The sequence below is a fragment of the Chiloscyllium plagiosum genome, chromosome 32 (genome assembly GCF_004010195.1).
Source record: "Chiloscyllium plagiosum isolate BGI_BamShark_2017 chromosome 32, ASM401019v2, whole genome shotgun sequence".
NCBI classification, from domain to species: Eukaryota; Metazoa; Chordata; class Chondrichthyes; order Orectolobiformes; family Hemiscylliidae; genus Chiloscyllium; species Chiloscyllium plagiosum.
The window spans coordinates 18998335-19014887 of record NC_057741.1 but is presented as its reverse complement, the minus strand read 5'-3'; the positions used below and the strand labels follow the sequence as shown (position 1 = coordinate 19014887).

General features: G+C 41.3%; 1 protein-coding gene across 13 annotated transcripts in view; it reads left to right on the top strand.

Moving 5' to 3' along the window:
- inpp4b (inositol polyphosphate-4-phosphatase type II B) overlaps nucleotides 1-16553 on the top strand; it is a 1028621-nt gene that overhangs the window by 735784 nt on the left and 276284 nt on the right. For all 13 annotated transcript variants that reach the window (XR_006309059.1, XM_043674148.1, XM_043674147.1 and 10 more), the window contains one exon: nucleotides 6713-6860. Coding sequence is in view for 12 of the 13 variants with exons in the window: in XM_043674148.1 (XP_043530083.1) it covers nucleotides 6713-6860 (148 nt within the window). In the remaining variant the exon portion in view is untranslated. The remainder of the gene's footprint in view (nucleotides 1-6712; nucleotides 6861-16553) is intronic.

The following is a 16553-nucleotide window of genomic DNA, read 5'->3' as shown; positions in this document are numbered from 1 at the left end:
TTACTTATCATCTGCTTTTCATCAGTTGCTAGCTGTTTCTTGGAGTGGTGTCCTGTGTTCTTTTTGTCTAAGTGTCAATTTTGTTGAGTTTCACATAGGGTCTTGCTCCAGTAGACCTAGCGAGATCTCTTGCCATATTTTAACCAAACTTGTCTTATTAATTACCTACCCCACTCCTCTCACCCAGTGTGAGCTGCCTTCTACCATTTTCCATTCAAAGAGCAACTCACCTTTCAACAGATAGGAACAGTTATATGGATGTTAGATAAGGGAAATAGTGGTGCCATGATTCTCCAACAAAGATCTGGAGGTACTGGTGAATGGGGTGGTCAGGAAGCGAGAGCCATATGAAGGCAGGACTCAGTTGAGGCATTTAAGAGGGAATTGGACAATTATTTGGATAAAAATAATGTGCAAGGGTAAGAAAAAAAGCAAAGGGAAGATGACATTCTCAACTATATCTGGGTAAGTGCCACAATCCTTTCTCTGCTACACCACTTAGTCTATCTCGACCACTGCACCCTCCTCCCATTAAGTGCCATGCCATTCTCATTATTGCCTGTAACATCTAACCTTGCTCACTCTCACGATCCCCAACCTCCCACTCCACCAGTCCTCCATTGCTTCTGCACTGCAAACTCACTTTCCCTGTACGCCTCACACCTTGTGACCACTTCCTCCAAGACTAGTAGCTATTTTAATTCCCCTTAATCCCCTCCTTTTCTCTACTGAAGAGAAATCAGCCTGTAAGAATCAGGATGGTTGGAGGGGAGCCTGCCATCAGGCTTCTCACACCCAATAAGGAGAGAATCCTGTCCCTCGCAGGAAAAGACTGGAACCTCTCTTGCGAGTATACCAAGATATAAATACCCTGCCAACCATGTAAGTACCATTCTTCAATCCATAACAAAGCTTATTAATTCTGTGTCAGAGTAATTGATTCCACATCACTTTTAACCATTAGCCACAACACCACCTCTCTTGTATCTTTTAGATGAGAATGGAATGTCCACGGTCTTGGTGGAGAAAATGCTGCTCCCCAGAAGGGTCTTTGAAAGGGGTTATGGCTAAGTGTCTTGTTAAATGGTGCACCTGGAACATCAAGGGAAGCCATTCTCCTGTTAAAAAGGATAAAGGTGCTTTCTAGCCTTAAAAGGGAAAGGGTTGATATTCCTCTGTTGCAGGAAACCCATCCAGATGATGGGGAACACCTGAATCTACAACACGGGGGTTATGACCAGGTATTCTTTTCATCCTTTACTACTAAAAGTAGCGAAGTGGCTATACCTATCCAGAAAAATCTTCGGTTCACATTATTAGAGCAGGTGAAAGGTGAGCAAGGGCAGTTTGTGATACTAAAGGCCCTGATAGATGGGGCAGAATGTAGCATTTTAAATGTCTATTGTCCCCCGGTGCATCCCCTCACTTTTTTGGTTAGTGCCTTTTCTATGTTGAGTGCCTTTGGAACACAGCCCATTATCATAGGGGGCGATTTTAATTGCCTTATGGTTCCAACAATGGACAGGATGCCTAGTGGCCCCCAACTATTTCTTCACAGGCCAAGCTGGTGACTGATTGCGAGGAGTTGGGGCTGGTGGACACTTGGAGATGTCTTCACCCTACTGGCAGGGACCTCACCCTTTCTTCAAACCCACATAACTGTCTCACGAAGATTGATTTTTTTCTGGCTCCCTTGACCCTTCTGGATTCGATTATGGATGTAAAATTGGGAACATAGCTATTTCTGATCATGTGGCAGTATATTTGGAGGTTAAGGCCAAGAGTCAGGGGCTAGGTTTGTGGCACTGGCGTCTGCATCCTTTTCTCGTTAAGGATTCCAAATTTGTGGAATACTTTTTGAAGGAGTTTCAGGAGTTCTTCAGTATCAACTCAGGCATGACTAGTAATCCATCTATGTTATGGGAGAGCGCTAAGGCCTTTGTTGGGGGTTTAGCTATTTCCTATTCGGCTAGCCGGAAATGATAGAAGGGGGAACAGCAGAGTCCACTTGAGATGTGCACAGATGGCACATTTTGCGTGGTCTTCGGCGACTAAGCTACAGCGGATCACAGCCCTCTGGGCTGCCCTGAATTCAGTACTTACACAAACCACAAAGAAAGAACTTGCTTTTGCTCGACAAAGGCTGTTCGAGGATGGGGATAGGCCAGGGAAGTATTTAGTGTATCTGACTAGGAAAAAGCATGCTCCCCAATCCATTACTGCAATTAGAGACAGTGCTGGGGTCCTTACATGTGATGCTAAAAGGATTAATGAGGCTTTTAGGAGTTTTTACTCTGAATTGTATTGGTTTGAAGGTTGCGAGGGCAAGTGGGCTAAAATGGAAGCTTTTAAGAACCTGGACCTACCAGGGGTAACCTTGGAAGAGGCCTCTCTTCGTAATGCCCCCTTGATAGTTCAGGAAATACAGGAGGTAGATAGGCAACTTCAGAGTGGGAAAGTGCCTGGCCCTGATGGTCTCCTGGGTGAGTTTTATAGCGATTCTGTCAAGGCCAATGTTGGAGATATACAATCGCTCCTATATGCATGAATGCATACCACCATCTTTGAGAGAAGCTAATATTTCCCTCATTCTTAAGAAGGGGAAGGTTTCTGGGGATTGTGCCTCAAACAGGCCCATCTCTCTAATAAATTCAGATTTCAAGATTTATTGTAAGATCTTAGAGCTCAGACTGGAGACGGTGTTGCCCCATGTTGTCAAAGAGATCAGATAGGTTTTATAAGGGGCTGTAGGTCTTCTAATAATAGTGGAAAGCTGCTGAATATGGTCCAAGTATGTCAGCAATGATCGATTTAGGGATTGGTGATTTCCTTAGATGTAGAGAAAGCATTTGACTGGGTGGAATGGCTGTATTTCTTTTATGTCTTAGAGCAGTTTGGGTTGGGTGGGGTCTTTGCTAGCTGGATGGAGGTTTAATATCGCCACCCTCTGGCAGCGGTCATCACCAACTGGGACTTTAGGATTGGTAGGGGTAGTCGGCAAGGCTGCCCCCTTTCACCATTATTGTTTACGTTGGTGATAGAGCCTATGGCAGAGGCCATTCATCAGAACGCCCACATAACAGCTGTGGAAGTGGGATCTAGGGCACACAAGATTACACTGTATGGGAGCGATGTCCTTCTGTTTTTATCGAACCTGATGACCTCCGTACCCCATCTGATACAATGTATCAATTCATTTGGGGCTATTTCAGGATATAAGATCAACTTTGCAAAATTGGAGGTTATGCCTTTGGGGAACCTGAAGGAAGTGCTAGAGATTGAAGATGGCCCTAGGTTCCCTTTTAAGTGATCACGGGTGGGATTCCAATACCTAAACATTTTTATTACCCCCATGTTTGATGGTTTTTTTCAGACTAATTTTGCTCACTTGCTCAACGAAAGTAGGAGTTGGGCTGAATAGCGCTCATTAGATGAATATCCTTCCTTGTTTGCTTAATCCCATGCTTATGTTCCCTATAATGTTTCCCAGGTCAACGCTGTGGAAACTTATGGCTTGGTTTAGTTCCTTTGTCTGGTATCATGTTCGGCCTTCATCAAACTTACTAAATTGCAGTTGCCTCAAAGATGGGGAAGAGTTGATTTCTCAATATCAGGAGGTATCAGTTGAGTTCCTTGCTGTCCTTTGTGTGCAAATGGCAAGTAACGATCCAGCCTCAATATGGCTGGATATCAAGACCTCCCAGGCAAAGTGCCCTCTTATTAACCTGTTGTTCATGGATAAGATGAGGACAGTTATGGACCACTGCCAGAACCCCATTGTTATTAGTATGGTCAAGGCATGGAGTGTGATCCATCAGAGTTGAGGGTTGCTTATCCAAGATTTCGCCACTTACGCCCATAGTTGATATGCCAGAGTTCCGACCAGGGGTGATGGATTCAGGGTTCAAACTATGGGCAGCGAGAGGAGTTTCCAGTTTGGGAGAGTTGTTTGAGGGGGAGGTTATGATGTCTTTCATGCAATTGAGCTGCGAATACGGGCTGCCCAGCAGAGATCTTTTCCATTTTTTTTAGGTTAGGGATTTCATCCAGAAGAAGACTAAACTTCTCACTAAGCCCTATAAGCCTGATATGGAGAGGTTGTTGCTATGTTCCACAAGCACCCTCTCAGTTAATGCCCTCTATCGTCTGCTGGGTGGCAGCGCCTGGCAGGATATTAATCGATAATGTGAGGTCTGGGAGCAAGAGCGAGGAGTGGAGATCTGTTCTGAAACGTGGGAGGAATATGGGAGAACATGCGAAAGATCTCAATCTGTAATAGGACATGCGCTATGCACTCAAAAATTCTGCACAAGGTTCATCTGGCAATGGACCGTCTGGCAAAGTTTAAGAAAGGGGCATCTTCAATGTGTCCCAAATGTAAAATAAGTGTAGGCACTCTTACCCATTGCTTCTGGACATGCCACAGGCTCCCTGTAAATTGGAGCACTCTGGCAGGAGAGATAGGGAGGGTATTGAGGACCGAAGTTAAAGTAGACCCGATATCTAGGTCTACCAAATTTATCATCTTCAGACGGGCATGGGAATAAACTATTCAATATTCTTACTTACTGTGCACTGAAGAATATTCTGACGAATTAGGTGTCTGAGAACCTGTTGGGCTTGCAGGGATGGCGGAAATTAATTATGGAGTACATCCCCTTGGATTTCTTTTTACAAACATGGTGCACTGCACAACAGACCTTTTTTATAAGACATTGCAGTCCTTCTTTGAGTTATTTGAATAAGATTTGTCTGCTATCTTAACTAGGGTGTTTGTTTAACAAGGATGATTAGGTTTGCTGAACCCTAGGCCCTGGAGGGGGGCTCCTGAGTTAATATGAGTATGTATACAACACCCCCGTTCTTTTGTTTGGGAGCTTTGCGCTGAGCATTGTTACTTTGTGTTTTTATGTGTTCATTTGTTTTTTTAATTTTATTAGTCACTTATTTATTGGTGTTGTTTTGCACAGTGTTAGGTTTTTTGTATTATAGGGTAGGTTAGTAGTTAGGAGACAGTAGCTGTGTTGTAATTTGTGTTTTTCTTTATTATACTGGTGCTTGTTATTTGTTATATTTTCAATAACTGTACTTGTGTAAAGTCAAAAAAAAAATTTTTCTTGCTAATAAATATGTTTACAAAAAAATGGGGAAGGCTTCAAATATTTAAAGCACAAAGGGACTTTGGAATCCTGGTTCGTGTTTCTCTTAAGGCTAGTATGAAAATTCATATGACAATTAGGAAGACAAATGTAATGTTAGCATTCATTTTAAAAAGGCTAGATTACAAAAGTTGAAATGTGCAGCTAAAGCTGTATAAGACTCTAATCAGACTACATTTGGAATATTGTGAGCAGTTTTGGACCCTGTGTATAAGGAAGGATGCATTAGCATTGGAGGGAGTTCAGTGGAGGTTTACAAGAATGATTCCAGGGATGAAGGGCTTCTGATATGAGGAGCGGTTGAGGACTATGGGCCTGTAATCAATGGAGTTTAGAAGGATGAGGGGCGGTCTGATTGAAACTTACAGAGTAGTGAGGGGTCTGGTTAGAGTTGATGTGGGAAAATGTTTTCACTAGTAGGAGAGATTAGGACCCGAGGGCACAGCCTCAGGGTGAAGGGACAACCCCTTAGAACTGAGATGAGGAAAAATTTCTTCAACCAGAGGATGGTTAATCTGTGTAAATCATTGCCACAGAGGGTTGTGGTAGCCAAGTTATTGAGTATATTTAAGACAGAAATAGATAGATTTTTGATTGATAAGGGGATCGAGGATTACGGAGAGAAGGCAGGAGAATGGGTTTGAGAAACATATCAGCATAATTGAAAGGCGGAGCAGATTCAATGGGGTGAACAGCCTAATTCTGCTCCTATGATATTATAATTATCTTTCATTAATAGTCTTGTCAGATTTGCCAAACAAGTTTTTGTCATGGAAAAGCAAAATGCTGTGGAAAGCTGAAGTGCTGTAAACACTCAATAGATCGGGCAATATCTGTGGAGAGCTTCATGAATTGTCGTCATAATGTGAAGTGTTAACTTTTTCTCCATAGGTGCTGCTTGACCTGCTGAGTATTTCAAACATTATTTTGTTTTCATTATCTGTTAGCAAAACCCTTAATACTTGGACATGTAAGGGGACAGAATATTTAAACCAAAAAAGATAAGAAAACAGAGATAAAATAACACACTTCTGGGTGTTGATTTGATGCTGGCCTCGAACTCAAAAATGTCCAAACTTCTGAGTCAATAATTAAAAATTATCTGCAAACTGGGTGGAATTTCAGACTAGAAAGCTATTGAAAATAAAGAAGAAAATGAGAGCTGTAGGAACAGAGAAAAACTCTGAACACAGCTGTATAATTGAATGTTCTCTGCATGCTCTGCCTGAGAATGTATCAATTGTGAGCAGACATTTTGCATCTCCTACAAGTTAAGTACATGTTGACCTATTTTTGCGTATGTGTAATAAACTTCTGTAAGATCATTACATGAATATTTAATGGATGAGCTGCTTGAAGCCTTTTGTATCAGTTACTGAGAGATCACCTGGCATAATATATTTAGTGATCGGTCAAAAAGACATGTACAGACCTGTACAGCAACTGAACAGCTTTGTTAGAAAAGTATCTGTAATTAGAGTTTTATCTATTTTAACTTAAACTGCTTTATAATATGCTTCCAATGTTTATTAATCTTTTTGTTTTAATTGCAGTCTTTAAAAATATCATATGGAAAGTCTACAGATTGCCCACAGCTAATGGTAGGTGGCTGTGTGTAAGGGAACAGATGGCTGAAACTACACTGTCTTTCCTCATCCCTAAGCAGATGATTGCACTTTTCATCCAGGAAGATATGAGAAGGTACAATGCAACCGCCTGAGCATGATTTTGCTTGATTTGTACTTGAACAAAATTGTACTTACACCATAATTTGTAAAGTAAATATATTGTGTTGCAGTGAAAATCCTATCCTACCTCCCAATGCCTCCACCCTAGTCTCAATTATTTCAGTGGTGTGTTAGTAATTTGACCAAGGTTCATATGGACCTGCTATTGATATTGTGGAGTAACCTGACTTAAGTTGCATGTAAATTTAGAAGGTACACTGAATGATCATTTCTGACCATCTAAATCACATCATAATTTATGCTCCACACCAGCATTTTAGCTCTAGATTTTCTTAGTATTTCTTAATATTACAATTATAATCTAACATTCTTTTTACTACTTTCCTTGAGAAGATTTTCAGTGAAAAATTGTATTTGTAACTCTATTTAATCAATACATTGACTTTGGGAAAAGAAATGCTTTTCTATCAAGCACATCAGTGCAATTTTTCAGGGTATTTCATTGCAGGCAGTGATAATGAGATTTTCAAAATACCAAGACCAGCTATAGTTACATTAGATGTTGGTAATATGATCAGTAGCACCACCACTCAGTCTAAATAATAATAAGAACATATGCATGTTTGAACAATTTGAATGCCTGCCAACTCTAGCTGGTGTAATTATTTTTGATGCACAGGCAAATGCTAAGTAGTACTTAAAAATTTTAAATTCATTCATGGTATTTTAGCAGGACCTTTGGGAATGTGGATCATGTAACAGGGTTATAAGTCATTTGTACCTTTCAGAATATTTGACAAATTTCCCCACAGAGAGGATTTTGGAAAAAAAGTTATTTTTAAGTAATAACATTTTTTTAAATTTGTGTGAAGCAACATGGGTTGTTTTTTATTTTGTGATATTACAGCAAGATAATTTGTACTTATGGAACTAAGTGGATTTAATTATAATTGCTGTTACTTCATTCTGTGAAATCAAGCAGCTAATAATTCTTATCAAGCCTCATTGCACCAAATACATGATTAGTTATTTGAAGCGATTAAAGAAGAACACATGCATCAAGGACAAATATCTGTTTCAGTTCACAAGATACATGCATAATTTATATACAATGGCTGCAGATTATTTGGATGTTTATGGATGCTTCTCCAGTAAACCATCAGAGTTTGCAGAAAGGTTGAATGAGTAAATGAGGTGTGTATGACTACATTCTATTTCCTGTGAATACTGAACAACCATAGTTATTTTTACTGCTATTGCCAATTTCTTCTTGGTTGAGCTCTTATTCAAGGAATTGACAAAATTCATCTCGAACAATTTTGGTGAGATTTCCTTCTGCACTAATTGCCTGTCATTGATGTTAAAATAGATTTTTCATTGCCTACAAGAGTTGTAAATCTTGTGCCTCCAACCAATACTCAAGATTTCCTTGCTCCAGCTCATTGTCCTTCAACATGTTAATAAATTGGTTCTTGTTGATGTCTTTATTAGTGCTACATAACTAACCACTGAAATGTAGGTAGAACCAAAATACTGCAGATGCAGGAAATCTGAAACCAACACAGAAAATGTTGGAGAAACTCTGACAAGAGGTTTCAACTTTCCTCTCCAAAGTCCTTGAATATATTCTTTCAGCTCCACACCTGATTCCAGTCAGCCGTAGCACCAAAATTGCTCTTAATAAATTCATAAATGGCACCCTGTGTGACTATGACAAAGGTAAACTATACCTCCATCTCTCCACCAATCCGTCTATTGCCTTTGACCAAGTTTATCACATCAAAACCCACTAACACCTTTACAACCTCATACAAGTGGATGGGACTGCATTTTCCTGGTTCCATTCTTGTCTATCTAATTGTAGCCAGAGAATTGGTATCAATTCCTCATGCTTACACAAGTTTGCAGCTTGCAAGGATCTATACTTAGGCTTTTTGTTTCTTACTGATATATTACACTTCAGCAAGATCAATTAAAATTCCATCAATTTCCCCATACATATTGATAATGACCATCTCTACTCCACCATCACTGCCTGTCTTGAAACCTCCGCTATTTCTAAATTGGCAGACATTCTTCTGCTTACTGCACATCCAGTACTGGATGGCCAAAGTTTCCTCTGGTATAAGTTGGGAAAACGGAAACTATTGGCTTCAGTCCCACCACAGATTTCAGTACTCCATCACCCTCCCTTGACAAATGTCCGAGGTTAAGCCAGGCTGAATCAGTAAACTCTGGGCATAATTGACCCAAAAATGAGTTTTCAACAAATTTATTCAATATCACGAAAGTTACTATTTCCACCTGTGTTACATCGCCTGACACCACTCTGTCTCAGCTCCTATGCAGCTGAAAGCCTTATCCTGACTTACTTCTAAGTTTACTAGTCTAATGCACTGCTGGTTGGACTCCCATATTCCATACCCACTGTAAGCTGGACATCATCCAAAAATTTGAGTTTGCCCAATCTTCAAAGATTGTGCAGATCAAATCAATACTATTGAGTAGTGTGTACGGGATGATTTTCTGGATTAATTCATTGAGGAAACAACTTGAGAGCAGAAACTCCGAGACTTGTTATTCTATATTGAGAAAGGAATAATTGGCAATCTAGTGTTGTGAAGACCCGTTGGGGAAGAGTGACCACAGTATGATAGAGTTCTTCATTATGATGGAGAGTAACATAATTGATCCTGAGACTAGTTCGTGAATGTAAGAAATTGGAACTGGGGATGACCGTAGAATCTATTATGAAAAATTTCTCGGTGGAGCACTTGGAAAACAGTGATAGGATCAGACAGAATCAGCATGGTTTTACAAAAAGAAATCATGCTTGACAAAGCTATTGGAATTTTTCAAGGATGTAACTGCTAGAGTTGAAAAGGAAGACCCAGTGAATGTGGTTTACTTGGACGTTCAGAAGGCTTTTGATAAGGTCTCACACAGAGATTAGCATGTAAAATTAAAATGAAAGGGATTGGGGGCAGTGTACTGACATGGATAGAGAACTGGTTTATCATAAGACCATAAGACATAGGAGTGGAAGTAAAGCCATTCGGCCCATCGAGTCCACGCCTCCATTTAATCAAGGCTGATGGGCATTTCAACTCCACTTATTCACACTCTCTCCATAGCCCTTAACTCCTTGCAAGATCAAGAATTTATTAATCTCTGCCTCTAAGACATTTAACTTCCCGGCCTCCACTGCACTCTCTGGCTGAAGAAATGTCTCCTCATTTCCGTTCTGAATTGACACCCTCTAATTCTAAGGCTGTGCCCACAGGTCCTACTCTTCCCGCCTCATGGAAAAAGCTTCCCACCGTCCACCCTTTTGAAACCATGCATTATCTTTTAAGTTTCTATTAGATCTCTCCTCAACCTTCTAAACTCTAAAGAAGATTGACATTTCGGGCAAGCTCTCTATTCCTGATGAAAGGCTTTTGCCCGAAACGTTGATTTTCCTGCTCCTCAGATGCTGCCTGAACTGCTGTGCTTTTCTAGCACCACTCTAATCTAGACTCTGGTTTCCAGCATCTGCAGTCATTGATTTTACCTAAACTCTAAAGAATACAATCCCAGGATCCTCAGCCGTTCATCATATGTTAGGCCGACCATTCCAGGAATCATCCATGTGAATCTCCTTTAGACACACTCCAGTGCCAGTCTGTCCTTCCTGAGGTGTGGGGCCCAAAAATGGATGCAGTATTCTGAATGGAACATAACTCGAGCTTTATAAAGTCTCAGAAGCACATCACTGCTTTTATATTATAGTCCTCTTGAGATAATTGACAACATCACATTTGCTTTCTTAATCATGGACTCAAACTACAAGTTAACCTTTAGTAAACTCTGGACTAGCACTCCCAGATCTCTTTGTACATTGGCTTTATGAATTTTCTCACCGTTTAGAAAATAGTCCATGCCTGTATTCTTTTTCCCAAAGTACAAGACCTCACATTTGCTCACATTGAAATTCATCAGCTATTTCCTGGACCATTCTACTAAACTGTCTAAATTTTTCTGCAGCCTCCTCACCTCCTCAGTACTACCTGCCTGTTCACCTAACTTTGTATCATCGGCAGACTTCACCAGAATGTCCCCAGTCCCTTCATCCAGATCATTGATATAAAGTGAACGGCTGTGGCCCCAACACTGAACCCTGCAGGATACTACTTGTCACCGGTTTCAATTTTGAAAAAAAGCCTTTTATCCCAACTGTCTGCCTTCTGTCAGACAGCCACTCATCAATCCATGCCAGTAATTCACCTCCAACACCATGGGCCCTCACCTTACTCAGCAGCCTTCCATGAGGTACCTTATCGAAGGCCTTTTGGAAGTCTAGATAGATAACATCCACTGGGTTTCCCTGGTCTAACCCACTTGTTACTCCTTCAAAGGATTCTAACAGGTCTGTCAGGAACGACCTCCTTTTTCTAAATCCATGCTGACTTGTTTTAATCTGACCCTGCACTTCCAAGACTTTAGAAATCTCATCCTTAACGATGGATTCTAGAATTTTACCAATAACTGAGGTTAGGCTAACCGGCCTATAATTTTCCATCTTTTTTTCTTGATCTTTTCTTGAACAAGGAGATACAACAGCAATTTTCCAATCGTCTGACTCCAGTGACTTCCAAGACTTTAGAAATCTCATCCTTAATGATGGATTCTAGAATTTTACCAATAACTGAGGTTAGGCTAATCGGCCTATAATTTTCCATCTTTTTTTCTTGATCTTTTCTTGAACAAGGAGATACAACAGCAATTTTCCAATCGTCTGACTCCAGTGACATTAGAAAGATCACAACCAACCGCCCCGTTAAATCCTCAGCCACTTCCCTCAGAACTCTAGGATGTAGCACATTAGGGCCAGGAAATATATCCATTTTCAGATCTTTTAGCTTTTCTAGCACTTTCTCTTTTGGAATGGCTACCATGCTCAACTCTGCCCCCTGACTCTCCTTAATTGTTGGGATATTACTCATGTCTTCCACTGTGAAGACTGACGCAAAGTACTGATGAAGTTCTTCAGCAATTTCCTTATCTCCCATCACTTCATTATCTCCAGCATCAATTTGGAGCAGCCCAATGTCGACTTTTGCCTCTTGTTTGTTTCTTATGTATTGAATTAAACTTTTACTATCATTTCTAATATTACTGATCTTCTCTTTCCTTATTTCTTTGTTATCCTCTGTTTGTTTTTGTAGCTTCCCAATCTTCTGATTTCCCAGTGCTTTTGGCCACTTTATAGACTCTATCTTTTTCTTTGATACATTTCCTGACTTCCTTTGTCAGCCATGGCTGTCTAATTCCACCACCTCCCCTCACCCCGGATAATCTTGCTTTTCTTTGGGATAAACCTCTGTACTGTGTCCTCAATTACACCCAGAAACTCCTGCCATTGTTACTGTATTGTCTTCCCCACTAGGCTCTGCTTCCAGTCGATTTTCGTCAGTTCCTCTTTCATGCCCCTCTAATTGCCTTTATTTAACTGTAACACAACTACATCTGATTTTGCCTTCTCTCTTTCAAACTGCAGACTGAACTCTAGCTTTTTTACAGCAGAGAATAGCGGGAGCTGGGTGGAAGTTAGGTCGGAGCAGGGAGGCTGTTGGGAAGGCACGTGATTGCTATTTAAGCACTTACCTTGAAGCCAGTGGTCTTTTATACAACAGGAGCTGGGTGGAAGTGAGGTCAGAGAAGGGAGGCTGTTGGGAAGGCCAGTGATTGCTATTTAAGTTGGTGTGATTGACTTAAATAGGTTGATCAGGAGGCCTACAGGTAAGGTGAGTCACCGCTTTAAGATTTCAAAAAAACTTATCTTGAGCCCGGCATGGCCCTCCATTTCTGTTCTAGCAGCAGGAAGAGTGGGAGCTCTAATCAAGAAAGCCTCTCGTGTGTTGTTAACGTAAGGCTTTTAAATTTATATTTCTTATCTATTGTGTGATTGATTAAAAGTTTAATTGGTTAATTGAATAAGACTGTAGTAGAGAAGTACTAGAAATTATTTAATACATAAATTGTATAAGTTAATTAAATAAGTAGTTATGGCTGGATAGGTGATGTGCTGTAGCTTTATAATGTGGGAGCTGGCTGATCCCATTGTGAACTAAAGTGACCACATCTGCAGCAAGTGTTGGTTGTTGGTAGATCTCCGGATCAGAATTGATGATCTGGAATCTGAGCTTCAAACGCTGCAGCACATTCAGGAGACGGAGAGTTTCCAGACGCTTTGTTTCAGGAGGCAGTCACACCGAGTAGATTAAGTAATTCAAATTCTGTTGGTGTTCGGGGACAACAGGGTGTGATTGTAAATGAACCAGGTCGGGAGATTCTGAGTTCAGGAGTGCAGGAGCCTCAGCTCTTGACCTTGTCCAATAGGTATGAGATTCTTGCTCCCTGTACAGATGAGGGAAAGGGCTGTGGACAGGAAGAGTCAGCTGGCCACAGCACCATGATGCAGATGGCCATTCAAGAGGGGGGAGCAAAAAGGCAAGTAGTTGTTGTAGGGGATTCTGTAATTAAGGGGACAGATAGTATCCTTTGCAAGCCGGATCAGGAGTCCCACATAGTGTGTTGCCTGCCCAGTGCCAGGGTGCATGGCTTTTCTGAACGGCTTGAAAGGATATTGGATCGCGAGGGGGAGGATGCAGCTGTTCTTGTCAACATTGGGACAAACAACATAGGCAAAGCTAGGGTGGAGGACCTGTTTGGGGATTATCAAACACGAGGAAGGAAATTGAAGTACAGGTCCTCAAGGGTCATAATCTCTGGGTTACTGCCCGAGCCATGTGCCAATTGGCATGGGGATAAGAAAGTTAGGGAAGTAAACACATGACTAAGGGATTGGTGTGGGAAAGAGGGATTCCATTTTATGGGGCATTGGCATCAGTTTTGGAACCGGGGGTGGATCTGTACTGTTGAGGTGGTTTCCACCTGAACCTATCTGGAACCAGTATTCTAGTGAATAAGATAAATAAGGTGGTCACTAGGACTTTAAACTTCTGAGGTGGGGGGGGAAAGGGAAAACGAAAGCTACAGGGAGTATGGAGTTAAATGGAAAGATAAGCAGCAAGATAGCATGTGTGCAAATGGGTTTAAGCTCGAGGCAGACTAGGAATGCAGCAAAAAGGAAGGATAATTTACGACATCTTATGATTTCCAATATCTCTAATAATGATAAGAAAGTTAGCATTAAGGTAGTTTACCTGATTGCCTGTAGTATTCGTAACAAAGTAGATGAATTAATGGCACAAATCATCTGAATGATTATAATGTGATAGGCATCACAGAGACATGGTTGCAAAGGGTTCAGGAGTGGCAGTTAAACATCCAAGGATTTACAATTTATCAAAAAGCCATGGAGGTGGGTAGAGGGGGCGGTGTTGCATTAAGAATGAAATTAAATCTATGGCACTGAATGACAGAGCATCAGATATTAGATTAGATTAGATTACTTACAGTGTGGAAACAGGCCCTTCGGCCCAACATGTCCACACCGACCCGCCGAAGCGCAACCCACTCATTCCTCTACATTTACCCCTTTACCTAACACTACGGGCAATTTAGCATGGCCAATTCACCTGACCTGCACATCTTTGGACTGTGGGAGGAAACCGGAGCACCCGGAGGAAACCCACGCAGTCACGGGGAGAATGTGCAAACTCCACACAGTCAGTCGCCTGAGTCGGGAATTGAACCCGGGTCTCTGGCGCTGTGAGGCAGCAGTGCTAACCACTGTGCCACCATGCCGCCCACAATATGTGGATTACAGACAGAAAACAAAGAGTAGGATTAGATAGGACCTTTTCCGAGTGGCAAGCAGTGACTAGTGGGATACTGCAGGGATCAGTGTTTGGACTCCAGCTGTTCACAATATATATTAACGATTTAGTTGCAGGAACTAAGTGTAATATCTCCAAGTTTGCAAATGACACAAAGATGAGTGTAGGGGTGAATTGTGAGGAAGATGTAGAGATGCTTCAGTGTGATTTGGACAAGTTGAGTGTGTGAGAGATAAAGTATAGTGTGAATAATTATGAGGTTAAGCACTTTGGGAGCAAAAATGGGAAGGCAGATTATTATCTGAACAGTGGCAAATTGGGAAAGAGGAAGATGCAGCCAGTGTCCTTGTACACCAGGTCCTGAAAGTAAGCCTGGAGATGTAGCAGGCAGTAAAGAAGGCAAATAGTATGTTTATTTTCATAGCAAGAGAATTTGATTACAGAAACAGTAATGTCCTGCTGCAATTGTACAGGCTCTGAAGAAGTCACACCTGGAAGTATTGGTTGCATCTGTACCTGAGGAAGAATGTTCTGGTCATGGATGGAATGTAGCTACAGTTTACCAGACTGATTCATGGGTTGGGAGGACTGTCGTATGAATATGAAGAGGGACTGGATTAGTTAGGATATACTCACTGGGGTTTAGAAGAATGGGGTGGGGGTGGGGGGATCACATGGAAATTCTAACAAGGCTAGATAGTGCAAATGCAGGAAGAATATTCACAATGACTAGGGAGTCCAGAACCAGGGATCACAGTTTAAGGATATGGGGTAGGCCAATTAGGACTGAGATGAGAAGGCATTTCTTCTCCAAGACAGTAGTGAGCCTGTGAAATTCATTGCTACCACAGAAATCGATTGGGGCCAAAGCATTGAATGTTTTCAAGAAGGTGCTAGTTGTAGTTCTTTGAGTTAAAGTTAAGTTATTTGTGTATTGGGAGAAAGTGGGAACAAGCTACTGAGTTGTTTGAATAGCCAATGATTTATAATGAATGGCACAGTAGACCCAAAGGGCTGAATGGGCAAAAGTGATGAAGTGCTTTTGCCTGAAATGTCGATTTTCCTGCTCCTCGGATGCTGCCTGACCTGCTGTGCTTTTCCAGCACCACTCTGATATAAACCAAAGGGCTGAATAACCTACTGTTGGTCCTGTTTTCAATGTTTCTATGTTTATGTGTTACTGGTGCGCAGTAGAAGTGCCTTGTTTAGTAAATTGGCGTGCTAGCTCTAATGGAGCATTAGAATAATTTTTTCTAGGGTTCCAAAATTCATCCTGGTATGAATTAAAAGTATAGAATTCCCAAGAATCAATATGATTTAGAGCAATAAGGAAGAATTAAAAATTTACTTCTTTCTAGCCTACTCTGTGCTCATAGTGCTACGGAATTATTAAAGCCAGAAAAGGAAAATAATGCACCACAACAGCAAAATAAGTTTTTAAAAAAGTATCAACAATAATGTTGTTATCCAGCACCTTTAATGTGATAGACTTCCCAAGGCAATTCATTTTAAAATGAAAAATGAAACGGGCTCCATAGGGAGATATTATAGGAGATTGCCAACAGCTTGGTTAAAGAGGTAGGTTTTAAAGAGTGCCTTAAGGGAGGAAAGGTGACAGAGATCAGAGGTTGAGGGAGTGAATGCCAAAGCTTGGACAGAGAAAGCTGAAGGCATGACTTTGAATGACAAAGCAATTAAAATCAGAAGTAAGCTGAAAATGTGTTGCTGGAAAAGCACAGCAGGTCAGGCAGCATCCAAGGAGCAGGAGAATCGACGTTTCGGGCATGAGCCCTTCTTCAGGAATGAGGAAAGTGTGTCCAGCAGGCTAAGATAAAAGGTAGGGAGGAGGGACTTGGGGGAGGGGCATTGGAAATGCGATAGGTGGAAGGAGGTTAAGGTGAGGGTGATAGGCCAGAGTGGGG